The following is a 20,909-nucleotide window of genomic DNA, read 5'->3' on the forward strand; positions in this document are numbered from 1 at the left end:
CCCAGACCCCTCGCCCCCCCAGACCGACTGACCACCCCCCAGTGCAGGGACCTGGTGGCCCTCCCTCTGCTCCGAGCTGGGCGCCTGGACCCAGGCCTGCCACATCGTGAGTGCACACAAGCATGTGACACTCAGACATGAGTGTATGTGCACACTCACACGCATAGTTTCTCCCACACTCAGACACCCTCACCCCACACTCCTATACACACAGGCACACCCCACACTCAGACACACTCACCCCAAACTCCTATACACAGACACACCCCACACTCAGACACACTCATATACACACAGGCACACCCCACACTCAGACACACTCAGCCCACACTCCTATACACACAGACATACCCCACACTCAGACACACTCACCCCAAACTCCTATACACACAGGCACACCCCACACTCAGACACATTCACCTCACACTCCTATACACAGACCTACCCCACACTCAGACACACTCATGTACACACAGGCACACCTCACACTCAGACACACTCAACCCACACTCCTATACACACAGACATACCCCACACTCAGACACACTCACCCCAAACTTCTATACACACAGGCACACCCCACACTCACATTCACCCCACACTCCTATACACACAGGCACACCCCACACTCAGACACACTCACACATACATGCACACACACACAGACACATTCTTTCTCACACACACGCAGACACAGCCACACAGACACACAGCTACACACACACACACACACACACACACTCACAGTGCATGCATATCCGAGTGAGCTCAGTGGGGCTTATCCACTGGGCAGGTCCCAGGAACCAAGGCTTAATTCCGAGCCTGGTTCCTCGCCCAGCTAACCACTTCTCACACTATCACTTAATATCTGCTCAGAGAATGCAAACGGGGTTTTAATATTATCTTCAGTAGAACATAATTAGGTGCTGCTAAAAATTCATTATCACGCTTTCCAAAGCCGAAAGAAATGACTTGTGCATTATCTGCACCGCTGCCTTCCTCGCTGGTATGGAGGGCTGTGAAGGAAGTGTTTTCATCGTCCTGGTGATGGGCCGCCTTCAAGGGCGGCGGGGTTTACTGGGCAGGGGAGGAAGCGCTGGAGCGTCCCCGCCCTCAGCGCCAGCCTAAAAATGGCCAGTGTGGGCTGGCCTCAAGGAGGCATCTCCAAAACCCCAAAAACTCACAGTCAGAAACGCTGCATCTGGATTCACTCCAGGACTGTGAAACTTTCTTGTGATCGGATTTTGAAATCTTTTCAGTTCTTCCTCAGACCTGTGTGTCCCCTTTTGTTACCAGACCTCTTTTCTGACAGACCGGGACAGATCTCTTCCTGAACTTTAAGGCAGGTTCTGCCCCAATAACACGGAATTCGACATCACTCCCGGGTTTGGCTAATTCCGTCAGCTGGGAAAAGGATGCCCGAGGCCTTTCCCTCACCTTGGTTTCCTTCCTGACTGCTAAGTGAGCTGTGTGGCTTGGAACAAGTTACTTAACCTCTCTGGGCCTCAGTCTCCCCTAATGAGGAAGTTGGCCTAGGTAAAAGCAGAGGCTCATTTTAGCTGTAGCTTTTTGTGTTTATATGTAAACGGATTACGTTTTTCACCATTGTTCCTTACCTGGGGCATTGAGGGACTGCCCCCTGAGGTTGTGTGGGCATGGCAGGTGCCCTGGGCTTTATGAAAGGGGCTTTCCTCAGTCCCTTCTGTTCCCTCCTCGGGTTTCAGGGGTGAATTATACCTGAACTTACTAGGCGTTCGAAAGGGGCAGGAAATAATACGGGGTGTGGTGATACTTGATGCGGGTTTGGCTGGGTTTCCTTAAAGGTGTAAGTCAGGAGGAGGGGACGTGCGTGGATTGCCAGGGGAGAAAAAAGCACCCTGGTGTGTGAGTGGGTGGGTGTGGTGGGGGGAGGGGCACCATGGGAAGCCAGGCGCACCTGGGTTCCAGGTGTGCCACTACTATGGGTTCTCGAGAAACAGTCAGCAGCGAAACAAGGGGCTGGGGGCAGACTTCCGGCAGGAGGGGTCCCGAAGGGCCTTTATCCTCCAAATGAGACCACAGGAGCCACGGAAAACATAAATACCTGGGGAGAAGGAAGTCTCAGAACTATCTCCATTTAGTCATCTAACTTGTGCTAAACCCTCGGGGCATCAGTTCTGGAAGGGTCTGTTCTGAGAATTAGGGACCAGATAAGGGATGGCCCCTGCCCAGTGCCACACAGCTGGTCCCAAACTCTCGGGACAGCTGAAGACCAGCACTTGCCTTGACCTCAGTTTCCTTGTTAAATTTGCACCTGGTGCCTGACGACTCTTTTGGGCATACAGCGACCGTCACACACCCCGGGCGCTCTGCCGTAGGGGTGCGGCTCTGCCCGCCCCACACCCGCCACAATCAGAAGTCAGGACTTGCCCCAGATCCTTTGCCAGCCACCCAAATCCCAGCCCCGAGACTTAACCCCCCACGGAGGCTTCCGGAGCAGATTTCACAACAGATGCATCAGAAGGAGAGGTGCAAGCGTTCAGGCAAGTGCGGCTCCCCGGGGCCCCTGCCTGGCCTGTCCACTTCGTGACCCCTGTGCGCGGACGGTGGAAATGCACCTGCCACAGGGCACGGGCCGTGGCCAGGTTGCTCCGTCCCCCGCGGGCTCCTACCTGCCTGTACCCGGCATGGGGGCTGCGGGAGGAAGCCTAGGATTTGGGCCAGGAGGGGCCAGGAGCGACCACCTGAGGTGATAGCAGGGTCCACTAGTGCCTTCCAGAGTCTTCCGTGGAGCCCGCAGAGCTCCTGCTCTCTCCTCTCCACGGGCTTGGCCCATAGCCACGGAGATGGCCAAGGATGGTGAGTCTGCAGCCTGGGGGGCTGTGCCTTGGCCTCCCCGCCCCAAAGGGCAAGCAGTGCCAGCCATACCCCGAGGGCGCTGCCTGTTGCGAGCCGGGCCGGGCAGCAGGGCTAGGGTTTTTACTGAGGGTGTGGCTCCGCAGATTACCTGGTCAACAGAATGTTCTCATTTCCGTTAGGTTCAGTTCGGCAAGCATTTCCTGGGTGCCAGGTGCCGGGGAGACCCAGGAACACAGTAGAGCCCCCTACGTGCAACAGTGCCCAGTGCCGTGAGGCCAACACGCCTGTGTCGGACGTGGGGGGAAGCGAGTGCCTGCAGGGAAGGGTATTTGGCGGTCGAGACTGAGCGGCATAGTTAACGGAAGTCCCCGGCCACCACACTGGGCCAGCCGTCCTCCCTTCTCAACTGGGAGGGCAGCGGGGACCAGGGAACGGTCGCAGGGCGACGAGATCAGGACGACACCTCCCAGCCTCGCCGTTAATTCAGCTGCACCAGGCGACGCTCTGAGCTGCTCTGGCGCTGCGCCCTCACTCTCAACTGAAACCATTTCTCTCCATCCTTATAAGATAGAATCAGTCCAGGAAGGCTTCCTGGAGGAAGTGCAGTGTCTGAAGCATGGGAAAGAAACATTAAATTATCGTGCTAGGAAAGGCATCGTGCTGTGCCTTTCTGGGAGAAACAGAGGCAGGAACGAGCCTGAGGAGGAGCAGATGGAGAGCAGGGGTTTTGAACAGATGCCATGAACAGTAGTGTAGTAACTGGGGGGAGAGTGTGGGCTCTGGTCCCAGCGCTAGCAGGTGATGGTACCTGAAGGCACTGGTTTATAGAGGGAACCGCAAATGCAGGGAAGCCGGTGTTTTCTGTAACTGGGCAGGAGCCGCCCTGACCTCGGAACCAGAGGCCACCTGCTGCCAGCTGTAGTTTTAGGACAGGGTTGCACCAGAGCAAAGCTCCTCAAAGGTGGGAACTGCTCACCCCGAGTTAAGGAAACCAGACCAGAAAAGGGTCCTGTCTCAGATTTCCTCAGCTGCGGGCGGCCCGTCACCGACGTGACACGGTGGGGACTCGCCGTGGTCCTGAGAGCGTCACCAGCGTCCCCCCCAAGCTGCGCATTCCCTCCTCCCACCAGGAATGGAGGCACAGACCCCTCAGAGCACAGTCTTTCCCTGGGTGGGGACACCGGTCGTGGGGGGCGGAGGGGGGCAGAACCCAGAAAATGTCCTGGGACCAGGGTTGGGGGCTGGGAGGAGCCGGGAGGACAGGTGGCCGGAGAATGAGGTCAGGAGACAAGGAGGCGGGGAGGGCGAAGAGGGGGAAGGGAGGGTGGACACGATGACCGCACGATGCGGAGGGAGGTGCGGCCCAGAGGGGCCAGAGCAGCCACGGGGGAGAGAGGGATGCGTGGGACGGGGAGGTGGGGGCAGGGGAGCCGGAGGAGGGGGCGGAGGCAGCAGACACCTGGGGGGCCCACTTCCCTCCCCCCTCCCAGGAGAAGCCGCCCATGATGCCTGCGTCGTCCCAGGTGGGAGGAGGTCAGGAGGTCTGACGAAGTGCCCTCACCAAGCAGAGCGGCGGTGCAGAGTGGAGGCGGAGAGGGACGGGAGGGGTGCTGACCTGGCAGGAAGGCAGATGGGGAGGCCCCGGGCCGGGCCCCCCGCGCACTGCTGGCAGGCGCCCTGCTAGCCCCGTAGGGGCGCCCTTACCCCGCCTGGCACGCCGGAGCAGCCACCTCTTGGAGAAGCCCCAGAGCCGAGACCCAGGCGAGGAGGAGGAGGAGGGAGAGGAAGGAGCTGCCCGCAGGGGCCTCTTCTCCCCAGGCCTTCCCCCCCACCCCACCCCTCCCTGGCGTTACCAACTGTCATTGATCTTTGCCTCCAAATCTCAAAGGCACAGGAAGCGAATTTGGGGCAGTCCCGGCCTCCTCCCCTCCTGTCCTGCCTGGTGACACATCAGTGCAGCTTAATGCATGCTCACCCTGGCCTGACTTGTCGGGGCTCACGTGGTCCAGCGGTCTCTAGGGGCCGGGGCGGGGGCAGGGAGGGGGGGGACCAGAGAGCGCCTGTGTCTGGAGCGTGTTCTGACCCAGCCCAATTTGGCACGGACGGGACAGTCTGGAGAAACGGACAGAGCATGGATGTTAAAGTCAGACCTACGTGGTTAGAACCCCAGCCGTGTGGCTCACTGGGTCCTGGGTGCGTTTCCGAGCCTCAGTCAGCGGAGCGCGGGCACCTTCCTTCCCAAGTGATGTTCGTGCATTGACGCCTGGCGTGTGCATGGCCTTCACAGCGGCCATGGGGGAGGAGATAGGTCTCGGCGTCCCCATTTTACAGAACAGGACTCTGAGGCTGCGGCTGGGGTCAGGTGTCCACCTGGAGACTGTGCAGCTGACGACCTTGCTCCAAGGCCTTTCTCTGAAACGGGGATGATGTGACGGAGCATGGGGCCGCCCGGAGAACTAGACCCACTGGAAGCACTGGGCACACAGTGGGGCCTCAGTGTGCTCCAGCGTCCCAGAGCAAGGCGGTGCCAAGGAGCAGCATAGCCGGAAGCCCCGAGCAGGGCAGGACACCTGTGCGGGGTGTGGGGTGCCCAGCAAGCCTGACCGTCCAGGGGAGGAGCTGCAGTTCAGTCCTAGACATAGAGCAGGGGCGCCTGGGGAGGGAATCATCATCCAGAGACCCTGTCAGAAGGGCCTGTACTGTGACCTCCCCGTTACATCCCGTGACCTGCCCACCGCACCCCCTGTGACTTCCCCAGCGCAACCCATGACGTCCCCACCTCACCCCCATGACCTGCCCACCGCACCCCTGTGACCTCCCCACCACACCCTCATGCCAGTACTGCTTCTCCTCACTCCTCTGCTCCCCCATCCTGTGCCCCCAACTCCCTCCAGGTCCCCACACAAGACCTCGCTTGCTCCTGGCCCAGGACATGCCCCCATCCCTGCCTGGAGCTCCCGTCTCACTCCACCACCACACCAGCCATGGACCTTCCCCTCCTGCAAAAGCAGGTTCAGCCCCCTGCCTCTCGGGGGGCACCGCCGTGTGCCCATCCGCACGAGTCCGTCTGTGCCTCGGACAAACCTTCCCCGACGTGGGGAAGTCTGTGCGGCCTGGTCTGACCCATCCAGCATGGCCACAGAGGGCTTCACCGGTGTGACAGGATTGAGGGAACTAGGGCTTCGACCTCCTGGCTGCTCCCAAAGGTGGGGGCAGAGCGACCTCCCATCCAAGCCACCGGCGTCTCTAAGGTCTCTGGCGCCTTCGCCCCTCTTGCCAGGATGCGCCAGGCCCTCCGCCGAGACCATTTCCACTGCCGCAGATGGAAAGCTCCGGACACATTCCTGGGAATAAGGCGCCGGATGCTTGGACATCACAGGCGTGGGCTCAGTTGTTATTTTTTCATTTCTTCTTCTTTTTCCTGAGCGGCAGATTTATAGTGCTTTTCTGTTCACTAAGCAGTTCTCAGCTCGTTCGCTTGACTGCACCGCTGCCCCAGGAAGGGCTGGGACCGTCCCCATGGTGCGGGCGGGCACACGGGCACCGAGAGAGGACCGTGCTGCTCTGGAGCCCGGTCGCGCCGGAGGGCCAGACGCGGATCCGCGCTTTCTCCAGGAGGCTGTGCCCGGTCCGCCGTCTGCTGAAAGTTACCCTGCCCGGAGGGCTCTCCTCTCTCTACGTGGGAATAATTGAACTCTATCTTTGTGGTCATCTGCCGAGACCTTTGTGAAGCACATAACTGTCTGGCTCGGCCTGCGTGCGGTGTATGGGGTCCCTGCCCTCTGGGGCCTGCGGTCTCAGCCAAAGCGCAGACACGGATGAGCTTGTCCAGGGCCGTGTAGACAGACAGTAGAGTGGAAACAACGCCCTGATGTGAGCCGACAGCGAAGTATTTACAAGACTGCAAGGCTGGGGTCAGCGCGTTTTCGGGGTGGGGCGGCATGGGGAGCCCTTGCCAGGCCCCGGGGGCGCTTGTCCAGCAGCCACCCCGAGTCTTGCTGGTCTTGCTGTCTCAAAGCCCGCGTGCGCACGCACGTGTGCATGTGTGTGCATACCCCTTCCGGCCGCCAGTGTGCACTGGGCTGGCTCTAAGACCGGTGGTGATGAGCGTCCTGTGTTCGGGATGGGACACGTCAGCACCCCGCAGTAAGGTTCACTGTCCTCCAACAGTCGTCAAGTTTCTCCCTTAGCACTGAGCCTTTATGAGATGGAATGAGCAGCCCTGACGTAGGGAGAGAGACCAAACAGCAACCTGGAAGTCAGAGAGAGAGGGATTTTCATCCTAGACCTGCTAATATTTAGTCACATCCGTGATATTGGGCCACTTATCTGCGCTCGCCGGGCCTCGGTTTTGTCGCATGTGGTTGGGAGAATTATCTGTACCTCGCAGGGCTGTGCAGAGAACGAGGTGGGGCTGTGTGTAAAGTGCTCTGTAACCCGATGATGTAATGTGTTTTTGTGAAGTTTTTTTAATTTTATATTTTTAGTATGTAACGCACGTGGTACAAAATTAAAAAAAAAAAATGCAGACGGGAACGAGGTGCAATCCCTCTCCCTCTGCTGTCTCCCAGCCACAGCTCGGGCCTCACAGAATGGCTGGGTGGCCACCCCTGTCTTGCAGGAGTGGACTGAAGCCCAAAGAGGTTGAATGGCTTACCTGAGGTCACCCAGCTGGAAGCCCAGCTCTCGCTGCCTGCGCGCGGCGTGCAGCAGGCTGCGGTCAGAAGGCTGTGGTCAGAGTGGACCACTGTGCTGCGCCCTGTGCTCTGAGGGCTGTAACCTCTCGAGAACCTTATGAGCGCTGTTCATCCCCACCTCCCACCCCATTTCGTCCAGACCCACACGTAAGATTTCATGTGGCTTCTCCACCACTGGGTCCCCAGACTCTCCCAGGCCTTTCTTTGTCGTCTGTGGGGCCTCGCTGCAGAGCCGTGCTACCCACCATCTGCTCCCCGAGCGGCCTGGTGTCAGAGTGCTCTGGCGTCAGAACACTTGCTCTCTCTGCTCCCGGGCACGGCGTGTTCAGCTTCGTGACCTTGGACACGTCCCTGGGATTCGAGTTTTCTCTCCCCAAAAAGGTGTGAATCAACATTAAGTCATTTTGGGGGCACCTGGGTGGCTCAGTTGGTTAAGCGTCAGACTTTGGCTCAGGTCATGATCTCGAGGTTTGTGGGTTCAAGCCCCGCGTCGGGCTCTGTGCTGACAGCTCGGAGCCTGGAGCCTGCTTCAGATTCTATGTCTCCCTCTCTCTCTCTGTCTCTGCCCCTCCCCTACTCACACGCGTGCTCTCTCTCTCGCTCTCTCTCCCTGTCTCTCAAAGATAAATAATAAACATTAAAAAAGCCCATTAAGTCATTTTGCAAACTCTGAAATCACAAACAAACCTCAGACCTGCTCCTCCCTACGAGGCCTGGAGGGAGTGAGGAAAACAGAAGGTAGATTCATACTTGGAATTCCCTCCTGGGCCTGGGCCAGCGCCTCTCCTGCCGGGCGGAGGCCATCGCCACGAACCCCTCTCCGACCCTGCACCCAGAATCGAGGCCCCCGGCACTGGGTGTGAGCGCTGACTCACGCGGCATCACATCCTGTCACCGAGCCTCGCGCCATCTGCTTGGCCTGGTCCGAAGTGAGTGGTAATCCCATTACGAAGACTTGTCTCATTAAGAGACTGTAAGATGGAGGCCGCCAGCCGCCCGGTGGAATCCGCTTCCCCTCCCCTCCCCCGCTCATTAATGGTTATGGGAGGTTTTATTCCCCCCAACAAAAGTGTTAATTAGACATCGTTCTGAACCAGGGATATTACACAAATGAATTAAACTCAAACCAATCAACAAGCCCGCTCTGTGCTTCGGGTCCCCTGAACGGGAAGGGAATGAAGGCGGTAATGGGAAGCAAACGGTAGGCTGTCTTCCCTAATATGGAATAGGAAGCGGGAAGGCTCTGTTGAGTTCCGCACCGCTTCTGTGATGGCAGACACCTTTGTCCTTCTCCTCTGTCTTGTCACCGCTTTCTCTTTGTCCCTTTGTGCACACACGCACGCACACACGTTGTTAGGACTGCGTTGCTGTGTGCTGCTTCCCCGGTGTCTGGGTCTCAGGCTGGGTCGGGGTGGGGATGAGGAGGCCACCCCACTCAGGAGACTTCAGTTCCAGCCCTCCCCGGGCAGCCACTTGCCACCTCTCACTGCGGGCGAGTCCTCAGAGCCAACCGTTTGTTTTCTGATCAGAAAACCGGGTATATTATACTTACACGTCCCGTGGGTATGCAGTAGGTACTCAATAAATGCCTGTTGCATCCGGGTGGCTGGGCAACGCCGGAAGCACTTCGTGGCCTGGCAGCGAGTTCCTGGTATCGATGGCCCTCCATGGGCAGCATGCGGAGAACCAGAGGGAGGGTCCCGCTCGAAGGGAGAGAGACTAGCGCGGCCCAAAGTTTGCTGACAATGAGCAGATGAGGCAAAATGGGCCCAAACTGTCTGGGAAGTGCCTGGATGGGGCCAGGGGGCTGGGCAGACCACAGCAGACACATTCACACAGCCCGGAGGCGTGCAGAGGGCGCGTCTGCGGGGTCCCCGAGGGCAGGCCCGACTCCCCAGCGCCCCACAGCCCGGCCCAGGGGGCCTGCTCCGTGGGCGCAGTGGGACCTGATGGGATAGGCAGCCAGGGACGTGGAGCCCCCTCGCGTGGGCTCCAGGGTTGGTGGGGGTCAGAGGGTATTGAAGGCGGAAGACTTTCGTGAGGGGGGGATGGAGAGTGGGAACGGAAGTCCCTCAAAGCTCCACCCCCAGCCGGTCTGACAGCAGATGAGCTGTGGCTGTCTCCTACCTGGAAGTCCACCCTGGAGCAGACTCCTCCTTGTCCACAAAGCACCCCTTCGCTAGGCACCCCTCTCTACGAACCATGCCTGCCCCCTTCTGAGAGGGCCCCTGCCCGGCCCCTGTGGCGCCCTGTGCCGGAAACGTCCCCTCTGTGCTGGTCCCCACCGCGACCCGACGGCAGAGATGCTCGAGCCTTGGCTGGAAGCCCGCTGCTGCAGGACGCGGCCACAGGCCATTGTCTGGCTCCTGACGGGCCGTCACTGGGCCCGTGGAGCCCACCTGAGGTTCTTCTTCCTCCTCGTGTTTGATTCTCGATGCCTCAATCGCCCACAGACTCCTCTCCGACCGTTTCCATTCAGGTTCCTATCCAAGTTCTTGACCTTCTTCATATCACTGAAACCCAAGCTCTGATAGCATCCTGAGTGGATCCCAAAAAGAAGGTAATTGTCCAATCTCCGTTACCTGGTTACCTGCACGCTTTACTCTGTGGCGTGTGCGCACGTGCAGGCAAGCCACAGGCACACGAGCTTGGGTCCGTCCCTGGTGACCAGGCGGTGTGGGTTCTGCTCTCGCTGGCTGTAGGAGCGTGGGGACCTCACCGAACATCCCTGACATTCAGCTGCTTAGCGCTGAGCTTTATGGCTCAGAAGTTAAAAGGAATAGGACAGCGATCTCTGAATTATGAAGCTGTCTGTCAGACGTAGGGGTGCTCACTGCTCTCCAGTTCTGTCAGTCCCTGAGCGAGGCAGGAGGGGTGGAGGGAGGGAGGCTCGCGGAGGAGCCACAGTGAGGCAGCCGATGTGGACATGCTCTCAGGTCATGTGGGGCCGCCCAGCTGCTTACCTGCAGGTGGCATCTCAGTTTCGTGCCCCCCCCCTCCCCGCTCCGGGTACAGATGGAAGAAATCAAGGAACGACGGGGACAGGAGCACGTAGTGTGTCTCCGCTCACGGTGTTTGCTAGCTGAGCGGCACTTATCTGGGCTCTGTGTGAGTGAGGGTGTGCGCGCGGCATTGTGTTGTCCGTCTTCCTTGTATCCTTTTCTTCCCGCTCTTTGGGTGGGGACCCATTCTGGGATCTGGGAGTTGCAGCGGGATCTGGTAGGAGCCGCGCTCCGGTCTCCTGGCTCCTAGCTCTTCAGGCGCCCTCCGGCCTCTTGGAAGGGATCAATTACTCACCGTCTGACAGTTTCTTTTGTCTTTTGGAAGGAAACTTGTGCAGAGCGGCGCCCCGGGGACTGGGCCCCGGGCGGTGGGTGTCACAGAGGAGGGGAGTCCAAATGCCCCATGCAGCTGCTTGTGGTGGAGGCCGGTGGCCAGGGCGCCGTGTTCTGCCCAGTCTCTGGTGCCCTCCGTGCGCCAGAGGTCGGGGGAGGTCCCGCCTGGGGGGACGCAGGGGACCCTGGCCTTCACGCTGGGAGGGCAGATACAGAGCGCGCAGGGAAACCGAGGGAGAGAACGAATACATAGTGAGTCCTAGTCCGCGCTAGATGCTCTGCTCGATACCCTACTTACTGTTGACCCACTTAATTTAATTCTCCTGGAGCCTTGTTAAATAAAAATTATGAGTCCTCTTTTCTGGAAGAGGTGTGAAGGCCCAGCGAGGTGACGGCCGAGGTGGGATCCAAGCAGCCCCTGTCTGCGCCCGGAGCCCTGCTGGGCTCCTCAGTCCTGGTCTCTGGGCCTCAGGGAAGCACGCTGAGAGGGAGGGGGGAGGCCCGTTCCCGCGGCGGGGACCACGCGGCCGTCCGCCATCCCTGGGCCGCGCGGGTGATGTAGCACTGCATGATTCCAGCCGGTCTCCGGTTCGGGAGGGACACCCCTGGAAGAGACTTGTGGCACCCAAACCGCAGGTGTGGAGTCCACAGAGCCACACAGAGCCAGGGGTCTGGGGGTGCACAGGTGGGTCTCAGACTGCGCCCACAGTCTATGTTCGCAGCCGTGACACCACAGAGACCCCAGTGCAGTCGGATGCTTCCCTAAGTGAAGCACCAGAGCTGGGGCTCCCGGGGTCGCCGGAAGGGCTCCTGGGATCGCAGGAAGTGGTCGGGTTTGCTTGTTTTCCCACGGGAAGGGAGGCTCTGGGGACTTTGAAAGTGGGGGCATCAGTGTTGACAGTGTAGACGGCGCCCCCTGGAGCATAGAGCTGGAAGAGGGAGACTCAGAACATTTATTGATCCATTCGCTTATTAATCACCGTTCCAGACTTACTGTCTGATTCACTGGGACGGGCACTGGGGTGAAAACAGAGCGCGGGTGTGCGCATCAGCTGGAGGCGTCTGGGGGCAGCGGGTGGGGGACAGGGGGCAGCTGAGAGCTCTCGGGATGGCGTGTGCTTCATGCACAGGCATCCAGGCACTCTACTGAGTGACCTGATTTCACACCTGGACGGCTGGTGACAGGCTAGGGCTGTCCCACAAAGCTACACACACGGAGGGGCACCTGAGTTCATCAGGCGACTTTGGCTCAGGTCATGATCTCATGGTTTATGGGTTCAAGCCCTGTGTGAGGCTCTCTGCTGACAGCTTAGAGCTTGGGGCCTGCTTTGGATTCTGCGTCTCCCTCTCTCCCTGCCCCTCCTCTGCTCTCTCTCTCTCTCTCTGTCAAAAATAAACATAAAAAATTAAAAAACAAAGAAACAAACCAAAAAACTAAAGCTCCGCAGACAGGGCAGCTTGGGAAGCAAATTCACCGCTCACAGTTGTGGAGGCTGCGAGTCCAAGATCAAGGTGCCGGCCGAGCTGTGTCTGTGCCGGGGGGCAGATGGCTGCCTCCTCCCTGTGTCTCCACGTGGCCGTTCCTCCGTGGGCACACCCCGACACCTCCTCACGGGGAGACTCGTCAGATTGGGCTCGTGCCCTCCCCCAGGGCCTCGTTTACCTTAAGCACCTCTTTAAAGGCCCTAGAGGAGGTCACATTCTGAGGTACTGGGGTCGGGGCTTCAGCATGAAATGTGGGGGACCCCCAGCCCAAGCAAGGGGCGCAGAGAGCAAGAACAGTTGGACAAGGCTCCTGGGCCCGTCCACGCGTGGGCAGGCCCCACAGGGAGGACAACGAGTGTGTTCCCGGAGCGGCAGTGATGCTGACTCTCCCGGATGAGCCACAGCCTGGACGAGGGGCGGGTGCTGGTGTGGCCCAGGTCAGCCACTGGGGCCAAGGTCCCCCACGTAAAGGGAGGGTGGCCGTGTCTCCTGGTCGAAGCTTGAAGCCGGGGAGCCGGGTGGCTGGAGAAGGACCGTGGGGCGGACCTGTGAGCACGGAGCAGGAACGCTCTGGGGAGGGCCCTGAGGGCTGGTGGGCTGGGCGGTGGCCTCTGAGGAGCCGTGGCAGGTCTGCAGTGAAGGTCCCCAGGCTCTGGAGTCCAGGGGGCCCTAGGCTCCACACCGTGTCAGCTCTGCCCTGCGCACTGGCTTTCCTAGGACAGAAATCCCAGGAGATGCCACGTCATCCTGGGGGCACTGGTGCCACGATGGCCACTGATGCCTGTGGACCTGCCGGTGCCATGATACCTGCTGATGCCAGGGGACCCGTTGATGTCCAGGGACCTGCTGGCACCATGGCAGCAACCAGTTCAGATTTGGGGTCCTCGACACCGGGGCGCGAGTCCCCGTGTCTTAGGACCTTAGCCAACTTACTTCACATCGTGCTCTGCTTCTCCGTTTGCAGAAGGGCTTGCTCATATCTCCTTCTCTGGGGTTGGGGGCATTACATGAGCCGGTGTCTGCAGGCGGTTAGCGGGGTGCCCGGTATACTTCCGTGTTTAATAAGTGAGCGTGTTATCTTAAATGGTCGGCCATCAAGCTCTCTCTCTCATTCCAACCCTGTCTGCAGCCTCCTCCTCCAGGAAGCACCATGTATGCCCACAGGACTCTTATGCACTGAACCTGGGCTCCTGAGGCCTCATTTTGGATTCCCAGGTAGCTTTGGCTTGTTGTCCCGAGTGCCCTAGAAAATGGTCTTCAGAGTGAGGGCCTGTCTTCCGTCCTCCCCACCACCCTCCCTGGGGACAGATGCCCCCCTGCAGGGCCCACGCTGAGCCGGCTGCCACTCGCCCCCATTTCCTCACCGGGAAAGCGTCCGGGCTCTGTGTCAGCTAGACACTGGGCAGGACCGGCACACCAGCTGCTCAGAAGCGCTGCTGGAGTCGTGGCCTGGCCCTGCGCCCACAAACCTTCCCACAAAGCTCCCTTCTAACGGCCCCCCATCTGGCTGGCTGGCGGGGAGGGAGGCCAGCCCTCTCTTCCTGGGCAGGTGACGATGCCCGAGGTGGAGGCCTGTGCAGGGACCGTGTGTGAGCCGAGTCCTGTGCGTCCATCCACAGAGTCGTTAACTCCGCACATATGTATGTGTCTCTGCCACGAGCCAGGCGCGGTTCTAGGCCACAGAGATGCGTGGCCAGAGGGAGCTGGCTGCACGTACTGGTGGCCGGTACAGGACGATAAGCAGACCAACCAGGGACAGGGGCTGTGGTGCTGGAAATAACCCACTTCCGGTCCAGCCTTGTCTCCCTGTGCAGTAAGAGAGACCATGCTCAGCCCTCAGAGATCTCTCGAGGGGAAGACTGAACACAAACAGGGCGCCCAGGGTCTGGGGAGGAGGCAGCGCCCCATGTCACGTGGAGGAAACCCTGGACTGGCCCACTAGGTAGAAGCACCCCCAGGGACTTGGTTCGTTTGCTGCTGTAACTTCCGAATTTCCAACAGTGGTGTGAAGTGGGCCCAGCCAGTACTGAGTATCNCCAGCGAATGAGAAGGGCTCCTTCACCAGGCAGCAAGCCCTGCGGCCCGGGAGGGTTCCGGAAGAGCCTGGAGGGCCATGTGCTGGGCACGCTGGACCGGGGACTTCTGATTGAGGGGCAGGTCGGACAAGGTGACCTCCACTGTCGCTTCCAACGCCGAGGCTCTGCCATCCCACCAGCCCCGTCCACGGGCCCAGCTTTCCTGGCCTGGCGTCCTAAATGCCTGGACAGTGCCTGTCTCGATTGCAACAGAACTCTCCAAAGAGCCCCGACTGCTTGGCATGCAAAGGGAAAATCACTTGGAAATGGACTTCCCTTCCCTGACCCTGCCGCTCTGTCCCCATTTTATTTTTCTGTATCAAATGGCCAGCAGTAAAGTTGCTGGATGCCCCTCATTCCCACCAGTTGGCTGGTGGAAAAAACAATTAGCAGCATTGGCCCGAGACGCAGGCTGGAGGACGTGAGAGGCGCAGAGGCGGGGGCGGGGGGCGGGGGTGCTGGGCAGGCAGGGGTGGCGAGAGGGCCAGGATGTGCCCGCACTCACGTCCCCACACGTCGGGGACCTCCCAGCCCGTGCCCCGCCCCAGCTCCTCAAGCTGGGTTTCCTCCACACTGTTCTTGAACACAGGGGTTGGGGGTGAGCTGTGCCTCAGCTTCGTTCCCCTCACCTCCCACCCCTTCGTGTGTCCCCATGGGCCGGGGATGTAGATGCCGTCTGGCCAAGTATCGATCTTCTATTTCTAGGCCTTCTTTCCGCGTGGCCTGGCGTCTCCACCCGCGGTGGTGTGTGGGTCTCAGAGGCAGGTCCCAGAAGGCGAAGGACGTGTCTGTCTTGTTCTTTGCAGGGAGCAGTGCTTGTCACCCGTGGGTGTTGTTGTTATGTTTTTTGGTTTGTTTTGATGTGTTTGGTGTTCTGTGTTTTGGTAACCGTGCCATCTCCTTGAGGGCCGTTGGTTTGCTTATAAAACAGAGCTCCGAAGAGAACAGCCAGTTGATGCCCACGGGGGGTCCCCCAGGGTCCCCCTGAGTCCCCCAGGTGGGTTTCCCCTGGACAGTCCCTCGTCGCGGCCCACGCCTGGGGAGTGATGTAACCCTCGGTGCCTCTGTTCACTCACTTGTGTATTTGGTCGATTAACCATTTATCGAGGACCTTGTGGGAGCTCATTCCTGGGCTTGGCCTCCGAGAATGTAACGAGGGGCGTGATAGGGGGTGTAGACTGATGCACACCATAAGGCACGGCAAGGAGGCCCCGTAATAGAGGCAGGAGGCGGCCAGGTGGAGGAGAAAGACCAGGGACTCCAGAGTCAGACAGACTGGGGTTCGAAGCCCGACTCTTGCTTTCACCAGTTCTGTGATCTACTTGAGCCTGTGGTTGGTGGAATTGTTAATGTCTGTCTTCCAACATTGTAGTGAGGAGGAATTAAACTAGATCATGCAGTATCAGCACCCTATAAATATGGGCCCTCCTCCCTTCGTCTGGGAGAGTAGAACAGGAGTGGCTCATTTTGCCTGGAGGGCTTCACGGTGGAGGAGGTGGTTGAGCTTGATCTTACAGCACAGAGCAGTGGTCCAGGTGAGGACGGAGGGGATGGTCCCTCTAGCAAGTGGCATTTCCTTAACTCAACCCTGTACGGAAAAGACTGGGCCTTTCAGAAAATGAGGGCTACTGTCTGCTGGGGGGGAGGTGGCCAGAGGCAAGGCGTGGAAGGGGGCGGGAGCCTGGCTCTGAAGGGCCTTGGGTGTCCGGCTAAAGATTTTGAATTTTATAAACAGCAGGGACATATGGAGTTTAAAAAGCAGTGAGTGATAGAATCGATTTGGGGTTTTAGGATAATAGTTTTGGGGGGCAATGCAGAAGCCAGGAAGTAGGTGCGGAGGAGGGGAGAGACAGCAGGGTGATGATGGAACTATAGGCCAGTAGTCAGTCAACAAGTGTTTATTGAGCAGCTGTTAGGTTCCAGGCACTCTACAAAACTGGGTTAAGTAGGATCCCTGAGGGAGACGATAGAGAACACAGAGGGTGTGATAAATGCCCTAGAGAGAAGTACAGGTTGGAGGGAGGCAGAGTGGGGACAGCTCGTGAAAGGCGGTGGACGAGGCTGGCACTCCCCCGCGCAGACGGCTGTCATCCACGCGGACAGTACTCGGTATTGACCTTGTCCAGGAGACCGAGTACCAGTTAGACCTGAGGATGCTCCGTAAAGTATTTTTGGAGTTGGAGCTGATCATGGAGTCCAAGTAAAGAGTGAGGAGAGGAGGGGACCCAGGCCCTCTAGGGGACACCCCCAGGAAAGGGCTGGGCTTGCAAGGGGCGAAGAATGGTGGTCCGGCCCCTCACAGGGGTGATGGCAGGCAGGCCGAGGATCAAGGATCCAGGATCGGGCTGGGGGAGACTGCAGTGGGCTGGGCTGGGAGTCTGGGCTCTCCCCTCCGCTGTCTGGGTCTCGCTCCCCTCTCCTTTCTGGAACCCAGCCCAGGGGGACGAGATGATTCTTCCCCCTCCCCCTGTCCTCGGGCTCTCTTTTCAGATTCTGCTGTTAATCTTCTCCCAGAAGAAGCAGATTCAATCCCAGCTCTATTGCCGAGGCCTGCTGACTGGTAGGGGCCGTGCGCCCTGGGAGGCTGGAAACCCCCGGCTGGGGCGGGGATTGGCCATCGTCAGGGTGGGCAGCAGGCTGGCTGGGGTGCGGCTGGAAGGGGATGCGTTTGGTGAGCTGGAGGTGAGGTGGTTTGCTTCAGAGCTCCATCCTGGGGAAGGCGGTGAGAAGAAGGCTCGGGGCCTTCACAGAGGCTCACAGAACTTTCCGCACTGCCCAGCGCTAGCTCGGGAGGCTGGGGGTAGGGGTGGGGGGGTGAAGGGGAGGGACAGGGACAGGAAGCGAGCTCTTCACTAATGAGACACCAGGGACATGAGGTCCAGGCAGGCCCGGGGGCAGAGGGCCCTTTCCCTGGGCACAGGTCAGTGAGCGTGTTTTCGAGTCAGATGCTAACTGAACAAGGCTCAGGAGAGCGTGCAGGTGAGCAGGGCATCCAGAGCGTGGGGCTGGAGGCCCCGGTGCCCCCCAGCTGCTGCCCATTTCTTCAGGAGGCGGCTGGGGCGAGGGCGGGGCCCAAAGTGCTTTAACAGGGGTGGCAGCCTTCTACCTCGGCTGTGCCCTGAAGCCCTCCGTAAGCCGGGCCTCATTTGCACGCACATAGCAGTAGGGGAGGCGCGGCCCCGCCCTCCGGGTGCTCAGGGGATGGACGCCCTAAGCACCGTGCAAGGGTCCACCTGCTGTAACAGCAGCGGGCAGCCGTGTTTACTGGGTGCCCCCTGCGCGGGGCCCTGCTCCGGCTTGACCGAGTGCACGGCCTCAGCAGACAGTCCCCTCCACCCGAGGCGGGCCATGCGCGGGCTGGTGCATTGCCGCGTGTCCCGTGAAGCACTGACACTCGTCGTGCGGGCAGGTGGACGGTGGGGAGACCCTGAGCTGCGTGCGGAAGGGCCTGCAGGTGCATGGCGAGGAGAGGGTGCGTGGAAAGCTCCTTTAAAACAAACCCGGGCACAGGCAGGGCACCAGCTGGCACCTCTCCTCTCCCAGGGGAGGACCACAAGCGGACTCCGGGCCACCCTGTCCTCCCGCTTCCCTCTGCCCTGCGCCGGGCCCCTGCGCACTCCCTTCCCTCCCCCCTGCCCCGAGGCCTCGCCCCAGCCAGAATCAGATATGGCCTTTGTCTTCATGCCTCACTGCTCCCTTTCAGGGATAAAGGCCTCCGTGCCTGGGAACAGACAGGCCTGGGGACCCCAGGGGCAGCTTTGGGAAGTCGGGCAGGGCTCCCGCCTTTTCTCTCCGTCTGCTGCCACTTTCCTCTGCCACCTTCCCTGTGCCCAAGCACCTCATCACCGTGAAGTTGCAGGGGCTGCAGGGGGGTCTGTGTCTCTCAGGTCCCTGCTTCTGGGGGGAGGAGGAAACAGAGCAGAAAATGTGCTTCCTGGAGAGGCGTTGAGGAGGCCGGACAGGGGGCCGTGAGCCTCAGGGACAGGGTGAGGCTTCCTGGCCCGCACCCACCACCCTCCCTCGCCCCGAGCGCGGGGTGCCCAGGGGCGGGACGGTGAGCTGCGGGCCTCGGTGGGTGACAAAGGGCTAGAGCAGCTTCGTGTCACTTTCCTAACAGCTGCCTCTGACACAGCGAGCAGGACGGCTGAGCACGTGCCGGCCTTCACCCGCCTGGTCCTGACAGCCGCCTCTTACAGGCAAAGACGCTGCGGCCCAGAGGGGCTGCTCGCTTGTGCGCAGCCGCATTGCCGTCGAGGCAGTACAGCTCAGAGGTTAGGAGTACGCTCTTTGATGCTAGAAGACCGAGAATTTAATCCCCTTTTCCCATCCTAGCGCTATAAATTGCTAGCTTTGTGACATCAGGCAGGTTACTTACCTTCTCTCACCCTCCACGTTTCCATCAGTAAAATGAGGTTGATTAAATGCCTCATAATGGTGAGTGCTGAGGCTTCAGCCAGACAGGCCACATAAAATGAGATGCTTACTGACTTGAACACTCGTTCAGCGGGTGTGAACCGGACGCTGTTGGTGCAGGCACGGTGCCACCTGCTGGGCTCACGAGGGTGGGCGGGTGGACTCGGTCGAGTGTCGGACTTCGGCTCAGATCACGATCTCGCAGTTTGTGAGTTCAACCCCCAAATTGGGCTCGCTGCTATCAATACAGAGCCTGCTCCGGATCTCTGTCCCCCTGTCTCTCTGCCCCTCCCCCACGTGTTCTCTCTCTCAAAAATAAATAAGCTTTTTAAAAAGTGGCACAGCAGGAGGTGAACCCAGTGCTGTCGGCCTCCAGGGCTGTCGGCCTCCGGTGCTGGGTGTGAGGTCCTCCCTGGAGGAGGCTGCCCTCTGCACCGTCCTGGGAGGCCCACCCCAGTCAGCGCCCATCCTTTCTGGACACACAGTTCAATGGGAAGTAGACCAACTGGACTTCCCCAAAGGAGGACAGTAGTAAAGCTTCTAGAAATCGTAACACTCATTTTTATTAATTTCGTATTTGTAAAGTACCAGGCACGTTTTCTGAGTGCTGAGGATACAGCAGTAAGCAAGATAGTGCGTGTGTGTGTGTGTGTGTGTGTGTGTGTGTGTGTCTATTTCTACCCTCAGGGATCTTATAAGGACTCGTGTCAGGAAAGGAGACAATAAGTAATTAATACATAAAATAAAAGGCAATTTGGATATTGACATGCATTGTGGGGAATAATTAAACAAGAGAAGGGGATTCCGGAATGTCGTAGGGCAGTTGTGCAATTTTGAGTGATACGGTTCGGGAGCGACTCACTCAGAAGGTGGTACTTGAGACAAGATCTGAAGGAGGGAAGGGAACAGACACACCAGGCGGAAGCGTCCCTGGCAGACGGAACAGTGAACGCAAAGGTCCTGAGGTTGGAAGGTTCTGGCTGCGTTTGAGGACAATCCAGCATGAATGTAGCGAAGTGAGCCAGGGAATGAGTGGTGGGAACCAGGCCGCCTCCTGAGCACACTTCTGACCGCCGCCCCCTCATTGGAACAGCTCTCGCTTGGTAAAGTGCTTTAGTTACAGCTCCGCTAGGAAGGATTCAGACAAGGACCAACGAGGTGAGGAGAGGAGCCCCCGCATCCTCTCCCTGCGGGATCAGCCTGTCACCCTCCCGGCACGCGGAAGAGTTCACCAACCCGGGAAGTTCCCCTGAGCCTCCGCGTCGTGTTTATTGGGGTTTGGTGAGTGAATCACCAGCCCCACTGACCTCTTCCTCTCCCGGATATCAGCAGATCAGGCTGGTGTCTGGGGCCCAGAGCCCCATCCCCACCCGGACTCACCTCCGTAGCACACGCCCAGGTGTTGTCCAAGAGCCCGAAGACCCCCTCATCACTGGGGAAGTTCCCAGGCCTGAGGGCCTCTGTCCCAGGAACCCAGGACAGGGACCAGACGAGTTGTTAGGGGACAAGAACCTTGAAGGAATCACAAGGACTTGGGTTTTCACTCTGAACGCACTGGGAAGTCAAGGGTGGGTTCTGAGACATGATTTCTGTGTTAACAGTCAGTCTGGCTGCTGCGTTGTGAGGACAGGGGACCCATCCGGTGGCTCCTGCGGATGTGCTTCGTCTCTGGAAAGATCTGAAGACTAAAACCGGCAGGGCTCACTGATGGAGGGGTGCTGTGGGAGACGGGAAGCGCAGGGCCGAGGGCGAAGTGTGTCTCCAGGACCCAGAGGAAGGAGGCTGTGTTTGCTGAAGGGACCGGGCTTCGGGCTTCGGGGAGGAAGAGCCGGAAGAGGAAGAGCGGGAGCTCCGTTTTGGGAAGTAGGAGATGCCGGTCAGACACACAAGGCAGCCGTGAAATAAGGGTCTTGGCGGAAGCAGCCGGAGCTAGAGGGGGCGGGCTCAGCTGGCTGGAGGTTGGAGGTGCACTTGTGAGCTCGCCAGGGAGTGAGCAGGGACAGGACCAGGGTGGGCACCCAGCAGGAAGCTGTGGATGGGGGGGGGGGGGGGGGCAGGGGAGCCCC

General features: G+C 59.4%; 1 protein-coding gene across 1 annotated transcript in view; it reads left to right on the plus strand.

Annotated features, from left to right (window-relative positions):
* KIRREL1 (kirre like nephrin family adhesion molecule 1) overlaps positions 1–20,909 on the plus strand; it is a 113,221-nt gene that overhangs the window by 44,256 nt on the left and 48,056 nt on the right. Inside the window, exons 3-8 of the mRNA XM_077751485.1 lie at positions 16,511–16,630; positions 16,733–16,790; positions 16,921–17,101; positions 17,478–17,560; positions 17,840–17,902; positions 18,627–18,701. Coding sequence (XP_077607611.1) covers positions 16,511–16,630; positions 16,733–16,790; positions 16,921–17,101; positions 17,478–17,560; positions 17,840–17,902; positions 18,627–18,701 — 580 coding nt within the window. The remainder of the gene's footprint in view (positions 1–16,510; positions 16,631–16,732; positions 16,791–16,920; positions 17,102–17,477; positions 17,561–17,839; positions 17,903–18,626; positions 18,702–20,909) is intronic.

Source organism: Crocuta crocuta, unplaced genomic scaffold (assembly GCF_008692635.1).
Source record: "Crocuta crocuta isolate KB4526 unplaced genomic scaffold, BGI_CrCroc_1.0 scaffold494, whole genome shotgun sequence".
Lineage (NCBI taxonomy): Eukaryota > Metazoa > Chordata > Mammalia > Carnivora > Hyaenidae > Crocuta > Crocuta crocuta.